Below are 12,031 nucleotides of genomic sequence, written 5' to 3' on the forward strand. Positions count from 1 at the left end.
GAGCAATCCACACACAATTGTCGTGACTTTATTTTCATTAATCTGATGACTTGTTGTGTATCTAAATAAACTAGCTCTGTTTGTTACCCGATTAAATTAATCACGTAACAATTAACTCATTAGGAATTTGGGGCACCATGAGAGCATCTCCCGAATTAAACTCTAAAAAAGGTAATTATCTATCGCATCCATAAAACAGTCAACGTATCAATCATAACCTCGTCTCATATCATCATTCTGAACCGTCGTAACCTCCTGCATCTCCAAAAACCCCAGCCTTACTTATGATTCAGTACTACACAAATTGATTTAAATATTTATTTACTAGCTAACTAAATGATAACACAGGATAAACATACACACTTAATACATGAGAAAAGGTCCCTAGCGGACTGACACAATATAGTGCGTTTTTTTTTTTTTACAAAAGGAGAGAGAGAAAAACGACACTTATCATTGATGCATTTTAGAAACATTTTAGAAACTATTCTCACAGTAATCATATACTTTGCAGACGAGAAGAAATCATTAATGTATTTACATGTGAATCGTTCGCTGGTTATCTGACGGAACCAGACCTTCTTAGGGAGGGTGTGCAGCCTTTCCTGCGGCACGTTTGTAAGGTTCTGATTGTCCAAAAGGGTTTCCTCTAAAATGAGTTCCGGCACCTATTTCAGTACAAGTCAAGCAATGAGATTAAAATCACCTATTTCAGTCCAAGTCAATGAGATTAAAATAACCTATTTCAGTCAAAGTCAAGCAATGAGATTAAAATCACCTATTTCAGTCCAAGTCAATGAGATTAAAATCACCTATTTCAGTCAAAATCAATGAGATTAAAATCACCTATTTCAGTCAAAGTCAAGCAATGAGATTAAAATCACCTATTTCAGTCCAAGTCAATGAGATTAAAATCACCTATTTCAGTCAAAGTCAAGCAATGAGATTAAAATCACTCCATCACCTAATTTTAATCTTAGCTGTCTGAGAGAACTGATGAGTCTTCTCTCCTTTATGTATACGTTGGTGTGTTTTTAAGTTGCTCTGTTGAGAGAAACTCTTCCCACAGACAGAGCAGGAGTAAGGCTTCTCTCCCGTGTGTATACGTTGATGTGTGTTCAAATGGTTCTGTTGAGAGAACCTCTTCCCACAGTCAGAGCATATGTAAGGCTTTTCTCCAGTGTGTGTTCTCATATGAGTTTTTAGATCAATTGATGTTGTGAAGCATTTTCCACAGTCACAGCAGGAGTAAGGCTTCTCTCCTGTGTGTAGACGTTGGTGTTTCTTGAAGCTGCTCTGTTGAGAGAAACTCTTCCCACAGTCAGAGCAGATGTAAGGCTTTTCTCCAGTGTGTGTTCTCTGGTGAACTTTTAGATCAGATGATGTTGTGAAGCATTTTTCACAGTCAGAGCAGGAATAAGGCTTCTCACCTGTGTGTAGACGTTGGTGTATCTTGAAGCTGCTCTGTTGATAGAAACCCTTCCCACAGTCAGAGCAGACATAAGGCTTTTCTCCCGTGTGTGTTCTCTGATGAACTTTTAGATCATATGATGTTGTGAAGCATTTTCTACAGTCAGAGCAGGAGTATGCCTTCTTTTCTATGTGTATACGTTCATGTGATTTTAAATGGTTCCGTTGAGAGAAACTCTTCCCACAGTCGGAGCAGTAGTAAGGCTTCTTTCCTGTATGTATACGTTCATGCGATTTTAAGGTACCCAATCGGGAGAAACTCTTCTCACAGTCAGAGCAGGAGTATGGCTTCTCTCCTGTATGTATACGTTGGTGTGCTTTTAAGCTACCCTGGTGGGAGAAACTCTTCCTACAGTCAGAGCAGTAGTAAGGCTTAATTCCTGTATGTATACGTTTATGCAATTTTAGGGTACCCAATCGGGAGAAGTTCTTTCCACAGTCAGAGCAGGAGTATGGCTTGTCTCCTGTATGTATACGTTGGTGTGCTTTTAAGCTACCCTGGTGGGAGAAACTCTTCCCACAGTCAGAGCAGATGTAAGGCTTCTCTCCAGTGTGTGTTCTCATATGAACTGTTAGCTCAGATGAGGTTGTGAAGCATTTTCCACAGTCACAGCAGGAGTAAGGCTTCTCTCCTGTGTGTATACGTTGGTGTTTTTTTAGGTTGGTCTGTTGAGAGAAACTCTTCCCACAGTACGAGCAGGAGTAAGGTTTCTCTTCTGTGTGCACTCTCTGATGAACTGTCAGAGCCTTTGATGTTGTGAATCTCTTCCCAGAGTCAGTACAGGAATACAGATTCTCTCCTGTGTGGATTTTTAAGTGTATTTTTAGATTTGATAAACCTGGGAACATCTCGTCACAATGTGGGCAGTGGTGAGACCTCTTAGCTCTGTGATCTTCCTGCTGTGTCTCTCTGGATGTAGGGAATGTCTCAACATGATCTCCTGTGTGAACAACATCAAAAGAACCAGTCAGTTGGTGTGACATACAGTACCAGTCAAAAGTTTGGAAACACCTACTCATTCAACAGTTTTTCTTTAAATATTTACTACTTTGTAATACCAAAAGTGTGCAAAGTTGTCATCAAGGCAAAGGGTGGCTACTTTGAATACAAAATATATTTTGATTTGATTTTGGTTTGTTTAACTCTATTTTGGTTACTACATGATTCCATATGTGTTATTTCATAGTATTGATGTCTTAACTATTATTCTACAATGTAGAAAATAGCAGAAAAAAAGAAAAACACTTGAATGAGTAGGTGTTGTCAGGATTCACCTATGGGTCATGATTTGGGGCTGTACAAATAGTTGATGTATTAGAATATTTGATTATGCTTATGTTATATTAATAGAAGGGGAGGGGTTAAAAGACCCCTCCCTCCTTACATTTATAAGGTTTTATACTACAGATTAACAATATAAATTCATTGTAGAGGTTTTAGTATTGTTCTACAGTTGTATTTTAGTTCTCTCTCTCTCTCTCTCTCTCTCTCTGCCTCATTATAAAGAGGCCCCTCTTAGAAATGTGTGACTTCGACAGGCCCTTAGACAGGCCTCTGCAGGGGAGTGAAGGAGACAAGACTCGGCAAACATTACACAATAAATCCGCTTTGGGACGAGGGGACATTTACTGCTAAGTGTTACGCTAACAGTTAAAAGGACCTGTTTATACAGCTCTGTAAGCACGGTTTTGGTCCCAGGAGTAGAGGATGATGGATGTAGGCAGTGACATCATCAGGGCGCGACTCAGGGTTTAATAAAACAACTGGAGGCCTTTTGTTAGACGCAGAACTTTACTCTGAAATGTGCATGCTATGTGTTCCTTCTTTCTGCAAATTGCATTAATAAAGGTTTTTGAATTATTTAATTAAAGATAATTGTCATAATGCTAATTTCACCAACGAACCAATGACTGACAAGGAAGGAAGTAAGGAACGAACCCTAACGGTGTGTCCAAACGTTCACCTGGCACTGTACTTATTTAATGAAGCTCCATCTGCATTGCTCTTTGGGGTTTAGGTTTCTGTAAAGAACTGTGTGACAACTGCTGATGTACAAAGGGTTTTTATAAAATACATGTGCCATGTATAAGGGCTCATGAAACAGTTATACTGCAACTTGTCATACACAGTGGGAAGTTGGAATGAAAAGCAAGTTTTGTACAGTCTGGTGTTCTTCAGGGATGTGATGTCAGAATGACAGAATTCACAATAGCAATAGACTGGGTCACAACTTAAAGGAGGTATACCCTATGAAGGGAGCTTATAGATAGAATTAAACCTACTAATAGACTGGGTCATAACTAATGGAGGTATACCCTATGAAGGGAGCTTATAGATAGAATTAAACCTACTAATAGACTGGGTCATAACTAATGGAGGTATACCCTATGAAGGGAGCTTATAGATAGAATTAAACCTATTAATAGACTGGGTCATAACTAATGGAGGTATACCCTATGAAGGGAACTTATAGATATAATTAAACCTACTAATAGACTGGGTCATAACTAATGGAGGTATACCCTATGAAGGGAACTTATAGATAGAATTAAACCTACTAATAGACTGGGTCATAACTAATGGAGGTATACCCTATGAAGGGAACTTATAGATATAATTAAACCTACTAATAGACTGGGTCATAACTAATGGAGGTATACCCTATGAAGGGAACTTATAGATAGAATTAAACCTACTAATAGACTGGGTCATAACTAATGGAGGTATACCCTATGAAGGGAACTTATAGATATAATTAAACCTACTAATAGACTGGGTCATAACAAATGGAGGTATACCCTATGAAGAGAACTTACAGATAGAATTAAACCTATTAATAGACTGGGTCATAACGTATGGCGGTCTATTACTCCTGCTCTTACCATGACTAACAGTTGTCCTAATCTTCACCTCCTCTTCTTCATCTTTAATGATGACATTCAGCTCCAGTGTTTGACTGCAGTCTTCCAGCTTCACTGATGCCATCTCTGGATCCTGCAGAGCAAACTGGGCTCCACTGTCACAATCAGGACCCAGCGACTGTGGGTTTGGAGTCAGTGTCGAAGGAGAGTGACAGGCTGGGTTTGTCCTCACTGTTGATGTTACCGGCCTCAGACTTGATCGGAGTCAGTCTGTAGTAATAAAGAGAAATGGACACAAAAGTTATTGTCTTGATAGTTCTGGCGCTTTCTTTATTCTCTAAAAATGTATTTTTTCTTGTTCAATCATCTCATTTCAACAGATCAGATAGATAAACTTTGAGAACAAAACATTAATTCACATTAGACAGAAAGTTCACACTTTAAACGACCCAACGCAAGAGATAGATCTAAATGTACAGAATGGTTACCTGGAGGAAAATGAGGGATATGCTTTTTTCAATTTCAGTCAAGGAGGGGGTTTAGTATTGTTTTAATCTAGTCCAGAAGAGGGTCATGTCTTTTGTAACTGGTGAAATTTCAATATTGCTCAGTGTTTAAGAATGAGTTGCTTATTAAGCTTTATAAACTGGGTGGTTGGAACCCTGAACGCTGATTGGCTGACAGCCGTGGTATATCACACCATATACCAGGGGGATGACAAAACATTCCTTTTTTCTGTTCTAATTCCATTGGTAACCAGTTTATAATAGCAATAAGGCACCTCAAGGTTTTGTGGTATATGTCCAACATATCAGGGTTAAGGGCTGTATCCAGAACCTCCACAACAGCCCTTATCCCTGGTATACTGGCCACATAACAAACCCCCTCTGACCTTATCCCTGGTATATTGGCCACATAACAAACCCCCTCTGACCTTATCCCTGGTATACTGGCCACATAACAAACCCCCTCTGACCTTATCCCTGGTATACTGGCCACATAACAAACCCCCTCTGACCTTATCCCTGGTATATTGGCCACATAACAAACCCCTCTGACCTTATCCCTGGTATACTGGCCACATAACAAACCCCCTCTGACCTTATCCCTGGTATATAGGCCACATAACAAACCCCCCTCTGACCTTATCCCTGGTATACTGGCCACATAACAAACCCCCTCTGACCTTATCCCTGGTATATTGGCCACATAACAAACCCCCTCTGACCTTATCCCTGGTATACTGGCCACATAACAAACCCCCTCTGACCTTATCCCTGGTATATTGGCCACATAACAAACCCCCTCTGACCTTATCCCTGGTATACTGGCCACATAACAAACCCCCTCTGACCTTATCCCTGGTATACTGGCCACATAACAAACCCCCTCTGACCTTATCCCTGGTATATTGGCCACATAACAAACCCCCTCTGACCTTATCGCTGGTATATAGGCCACATAACAAACCCCCTCTGACCTTATCCCTGGTATACTGGCCACATAACAAACCCCTCTGACCTTATCCCTGGTATATTGGCCACATAACAAACCCCTCTGACCTTATCGCTGGTATATAGGCCACATAACAAACCCCCTCTGACCTTATCCCTGGTATACTGGCCACATAACAAACCCCTCTGACCTTATCCCTGGTATATAGGCCACATAACAAACCCCCTCTGACCTTATCCCTGGTATATAGGCCACATAACAAACCCCCTCTGACCTTATCCCTGGTATACTGGCCACATAACAAACCCCCTCTGACCTTATCCCTGGTATATAGGCCACATAACAAACCCCCTCTGACCTTATCCCTGGTATACTGGCCACATAACAAACCCCCTCTGACCTTATCGCTGGTATATAGGCCACATAACAAACCCCCTCTGACCTTATCCCTGGTATACTGGCCACATAACAAACCCCCTCTGACCTTATCCCTGGTATATTGGCCACATAACAAACCCCCTCTGACCTTATCCCTGGTATATTGGCCACATAACAAACCCCCTCTGACCTTATCCCTGGTATATAGGCCACATAACAAACCCCCTCTGACCTTATCCCTGGTATATTGGCCACATAACAAACCCACTCTGACCTTATCCCTGGTATATAGGCCACATAACAAACCCCATCTGACCTTATCCCTGGTATATTGGCCACATAACAAACCCCCTCTGACCTTATCCCTGGTATATAGGCCACATAACAAACCCCATCTGACCTTATCCCTGGTATATAGGCCACATAACAAACCCCCTCTGACCTTATCCCTGGTATACTGGCCACATAACAAACCCCCTCTGACCTTATCCCTGGTATATAGGCCACATAACAAACCCCCTCTGACCTTATCCCTGGTATATAGGCCACATAACAAACCCCCTCTGACCTTATCCCTGGTATATAGGCCACATAACAAACCCCCTCTGACCTTATCCCTGGTATATAGGCCACATAACAAACCCCATCTGACCTTATCCCTGGTATATAGGCCACATAACAAACCCCCTCTGATCTTATCGCTGGTATATATCAATGTGTGGCAGATGCCTCCCCTCATCTCTGATTCTCTGCTGGACGCACAATGTCAAGTGGGACTATAGGCTATTTAGTGTGATGTCAATCAAATGAGCCATAGCCTATAGAATACCAAGTGCATGCTGGGAGGAAGCACAGAGCAAAGTTATACTGTATTTCTATGATAGTTGCTGAGATGGTGTAAATACAACTAGGCTGCATTACACACTACAGAAGGTTATTCCAACCCTGAGCCCCGACTTGCTCTGCTTGTTGTTTCAAAACGTTTTTTTTTAATGCTACCTAACCAATGGCTGTGCTGTGTCATCCTAACCAATGGCTGTGCTGTGTCGGCCTATCCTAACCAACGGCTGTGCTGTGTCATCCTAACCAATGGCTGTGCTGTGTCATCCTATCCTAACCAATGGCTGTGCTGTGTCGGCCTATCCTAACCAATGGCTGTGCTGTGTCGGCCTATCCTAACCAACGGCTGTGCTGTGTCATCCTAACCAATGGCTGTGCTGTGTCGGCCTATCCTAACCAATGGCTGTGATGTGTCATCCTATCCTAACCAATGGCTGTGCTGTGTCATCCTATCCTAACCAATGGCTGTGCTGTGTCATCCTATCCTAACCAATGGCTGTGCTGTGTCATCCTATCCTAACCAATGGCTGTGCTGTGTCATCCTATCCTAACCAATGGCTGTGCTGTGTCATCCTATCCTAACCAATGGCTGTGCTGTGCCGGCCTGTCCTAACCAATGGCTGTGCTGTGTCATCCTATCCTAACCAATGGCTGTGCTGTGTCATCCTATCCTAACCAATGGCTGTGCTGTGTCATCCTATCCTAACCAATGGCTGTGCTGTGTCATCCTATCCTAACCAATGGCTGTGCTGTGCCGGCCTGTCCTAACCAATGGCTGTGCTGTGTCATCCTATCCTAACCAATGGCTGTGCTGTGTCATCCTATCCTAACCAATGGCTGTGCTGTGTCATCCTATCCTAACCAATGGCTGTGATGTGTCATCCTAACCAATGGCTGTGCTGTGTCATCCTATCCTAACCAATGGCTGTGCTGTGTCATCCTATCCTAACCAATGGCTGTGCTGTGTCATCCTATCCTAACCAATGGCTGTGCTGTGTCATCCTATCCTAACCAATGGCTGTGCTGTGTCATCCTATCCTAACCAATGGCTGTGCTGTGCCGGCCTGTCCTAACCAATGGCTGTGCTGTGTCATCCTATCCTAACCAATGGCTGTGCTGTGTCATCCTATCCTAACCAATGGCTGTGCTGTGTCATCCTATCCTAACCAATGGCTGTGATGTGTCATCCTAACCAATGGCTGTGCTGTGTCATCCTATCCTAACCAATGGCTGTGCTGTGTCATCCTATCCTAACCAATGGCTGTGCTGTGTCATCCTATCCTAACCAATGGCGGTGCTGTGTCGGCCTATCCTAACCAATGGCTGTGCTGTGTCATCCTATCCTAACCAATGGCTGTGCTGTGTCATCCTATCCTAACCAATGGCTGTGCTGTGTCGGCCTATCCTAACCAATGGCTGTGCTGTGTCGGCCTATCCTAACCAACGGCTGTGCTGTGTCATCCTAACCAATGGCTGTGCTGCGTCGGCCTATCCTAACCAATGGCTGTGCTGTGCCGGCCTGTCCTAACCAATGGCTGTGCTGTGTCATCCTATCCTAACCAATGGCTGTGCTGTGTCATCCTATCCTAACCAATGGCTGTGCTGTGTCATCCTATCCTAACCAATGGCTGTGATGTGTCATCCTAACCAATGGCTGTGCTGTGTCATCCTATCCTAACCAATGGCTGTGCTGTGTCATCCTATCCTAACCAATGGCTGTGCTGTGTCGGCCTATCCTAACCAATGGCTGTGCTGTGTCGGCCTATCCTAACCAACGGCTGTGCTGTGTCATCCTAACCAATGGCTGTGCTGTGTCGGCCTATCCTAACCAATGGCTGTGATGTGTCATCCTATCCTAACCAATGGCTGTGCTGTGTCATCCTATCCTAACCAATGGCTGTGCTGTGTCATCCTATCCTAACCAATGGCTGTGCTGTGTCATCCTATCCTAACCAATGGCTGTGCTGTGTCATCCTATCCTAACCAATGGCTGTGCTGTGTCATCCTATCCTAACCAATGGCTGTGCTGTGCCGGCCTGTCCTAACCAATGGCTGTGCTGTGTCATCCTATCCTAACCAATGGCTGTGCTGTGTCATCCTATCCTAACCAATGGCTGTGCTGTGTCATCCTATCCTAACCAATGGCTGTGCTGTGTCATCCTATCCTAACCAATGGCTGTGCTGTGCCGGCCTGTCCTAACCAATGGCTGTGCTGTGTCATCCTATCCTAACCAATGGCTGTGCTGTGTCATCCTATCCTAACCAATGGCTGTGCTGTGTCATCCTATCCTAACCAATGGCTGTGATGTGTCATCCTAACCAATGGCTGTGCTGTGTCATCCTATCCTAACCAATGGCTGTGCTGTGTCATCCTATCCTAACCAATGGCTGTGCTGTGTCATCCTATCCTAACCAATGGCTGTGCTGTGTCATCCTATCCTAACCAATGGCTGTGCTGTGTCATCCTATCCTAACCAATGGCTGTGCTGTGCCGGCCTGTCCTAACCAATGGCTGTGCTGTGTCATCCTATCCTAACCAATGGCTGTGCTGTGTCATCCTATCCTAACCAATGGCTGTGCTGTGTCATCCTATCCTAACCAATGGCTGTGATGTGTCATCCTAACCAATGGCTGTGCTGTGTCATCCTATCCTAACCAATGGCTGTGCTGTGTCATCCTATCCTAACCAATGGCTGTGCTGTGTCATCCTATCCTAACCAATGGCTGTGCTGTGTCGGCCTATCCTAACCAATGGCTGTGCTGTGTCATCCTATCCTAACCAATGGCTGTGCTGTGTCATCCTATCCTAACCAATGGCTGTGCTGTGTCGGCCTATCCTAACCAATGGCTGTGCTGTGTCGGCCTATCCTAACCAACGGCTGTGCTGTGTCATCCTAACCAATGGCTGTGCTGCGTCGGCCTATCCTAACCAATGGCTGTGCTGTGCCGGCCTGTCCTAACCAATGGCTGTGCTGTGTCATCCTATCCTAACCAATGGCTGTGCTGTGTCATCCTATCCTAACCAATGGCTGTGCTGTGTCATCCTATCCTAACCAATGGCTGTGATGTGTCATCCTAACCAATGGCTGTGCTGTGTCATCCTATCCTAACCAATGGCTGTGCTGTGTCATCCTATCCTAACCAATGGCTGTGCTGTGTCGGCCTATCCTAACCAATGGCTGTGCTGTGTCGGCCTATCCTAACCAACGGCTGTGCTGTGTCATCCTAACCAATGGCTGTGCTGTGTCGGCCTATCCTAACCAATGGCTGTGATGTGTCATCCTATCCTAACCAATGGCTGTGCTGTGTCATCCTATCCTAACCAATGGCTGTGCTGTGTCATCCTATCCTAACCAATGGCTGTGCTGTGTCATCCTATCCTAACCAATGGCTGTGCTGTGTCATCCTATCCTAACCAATGGCTGTGCTGTGTCATCCTATCCTAACCAATGGCTGTGATGTGTCATCCTAACCAATGGCTGTGCTGTGTCATCCTATCCTAACCAATGGCTGTGCTGTGTCATCCTATCCTAACCAATGGCTGTGCTGTGTCATCCTATCCTAACCAATGGCTGTGCTGTGTCGGCCTATCCTAACCAATGGCTGTGCTGTGTCATCCTATCCTAACCAATGGCTGTGCTGTGTCATCCTATCCTAACCAATGGCTGTGCTGTGTCGGCCTATCCTAACCAATGGCTGTGCTGTGTCGGCCTATCCTAACCAACGGCTGTGCTGTGTCATCCTAACCAATGGCTGTGCTGCGTCGGCCTATCCTAACCAATGGCTGTGCTGTGCCGGCCTGTCCTAACCAATGGCTGTGCTGTGTCATCCTATCCTAACCAATGGCTGTGCTGTGTCATCCTATCCTAACCAATGGCTGTGCTGTGTCATCCTATCCTAACCAATGGCTGTGATGTGTCATCCTAACCAATGGCTGTGCTGTGTCATCCTATCCTAACCAATGGCTGTGCTGTGTCATCCTATCCTAACCAATGGCTGTGCTGTGTCGGCCTATCCTAACCAATGGCTGTGCTGTGTCGGCCTATCCTAACCAACGGCTGTGCTGTGTCATCCTAACCAATGGCTGTGCTGTGTCGGCCTATCCTAACCAATGGCTGTGATGTGTCATCCTATCCTAACCAATGGCTGTGCTGTGTCATCCTATCCTAACCAATGGCTGTGCTGTGTCATCCTATCCTAACCAATGGCTGTGCTGTGTCATCCTATCCTAACCAATGGCTGTGCTGTGTCATCCTATCCTAACCAATGGCTGTGCTGTGTCATCCTATCCTAACCAATGGCTGTGCTGTGCCGGCCTGTCCTAACCAATGGCTGTGCTGTGTCATCCTATCCTAACCAATGGCTGTGCTGTGTCATCCTATCCTAACCAATGGCTGTGCTGTGTCATCCTATCCTAACCAATGGCTGTGCTGTGTCATCCTATCCTAACCAATGGCTGTGCTGTGCCGGCCTGTCCTAACCAATGGCTGTGCTGTGTCATCCTATCCTAACCAATGGCTGTGCTGTGTCATCCTATCCTAACCAATGGCTGTGCTGTGTCATCCTATCCTAACCAATGGCTGTGATGTGTCATCCTAACCATTGGCTGTGCTGTGTCATCCTATCCTAACCAATGGCTGTGCTGTGTCATCCTATCCTAACCAATGGCTGTGCTGTGTCATCCTATCCTAACCAATGGCTGTGCTGTGTCATCCTATCCTAACCAATGGCTGTGCTGTGTCATCCTATCCTAACCAATGGCTGTGCTGTGCCGGCCTGTCCTAACCAATGGCTGTGCTGTGTCATCCTATCCTAACCAATGGCTGTGCTGTGTCATCCTATCCTAACCAATGGCTGTGCTGTGTCATCCTATCCTAACCAATGGCTGTGATGTGTCATCCTAACCAATGGCTGTGCTGTGTCATCCTATCCTAACCAATGGCTGTGCTGTGTCATCCTATCCTAACCAATGGCTGTGCTGTGTCATCCTATCCTAACCAATGGCTGTGCTGTGCCGGCCTATCCT

The 12,031-nt window shown here is 45.0% G+C and overlaps 1 protein-coding gene across 2 annotated transcripts in view; it reads right to left on the reverse strand.

The window, feature by feature from the left end:
• Positions 1 to 304: 304 nt before the first annotated feature.
• LOC135537490 (zinc finger protein OZF-like) overlaps positions 305 to 12,031 on the reverse strand; it is a 32,255-nt gene continuing 20,528 nt past the window's right edge. For both annotated transcript variants that reach the window (XM_064963634.1, XM_064963633.1), the window contains exons 2-3: positions 4,354 to 4,602; positions 305 to 2,411 (exon numbers count right to left, since the gene is read on the reverse strand). In XM_064963634.1, the coding sequence (XP_064819706.1) occupies positions 961 to 2,411; positions 4,354 to 4,456 (1,554 nt within the window). In that variant the 5' untranslated portion in view covers positions 4,457 to 4,602 and the 3' untranslated portion in view covers positions 305 to 960. The remainder of the gene's footprint in view (positions 2,412 to 4,353; positions 4,603 to 12,031) is intronic.

This window comes from Oncorhynchus masou, unplaced genomic scaffold (genome assembly GCF_036934945.1).
Source record: "Oncorhynchus masou masou isolate Uvic2021 unplaced genomic scaffold, UVic_Omas_1.1 unplaced_scaffold_799, whole genome shotgun sequence".
NCBI classification, from domain to species: domain Eukaryota; kingdom Metazoa; phylum Chordata; class Actinopteri; order Salmoniformes; family Salmonidae; genus Oncorhynchus; species Oncorhynchus masou.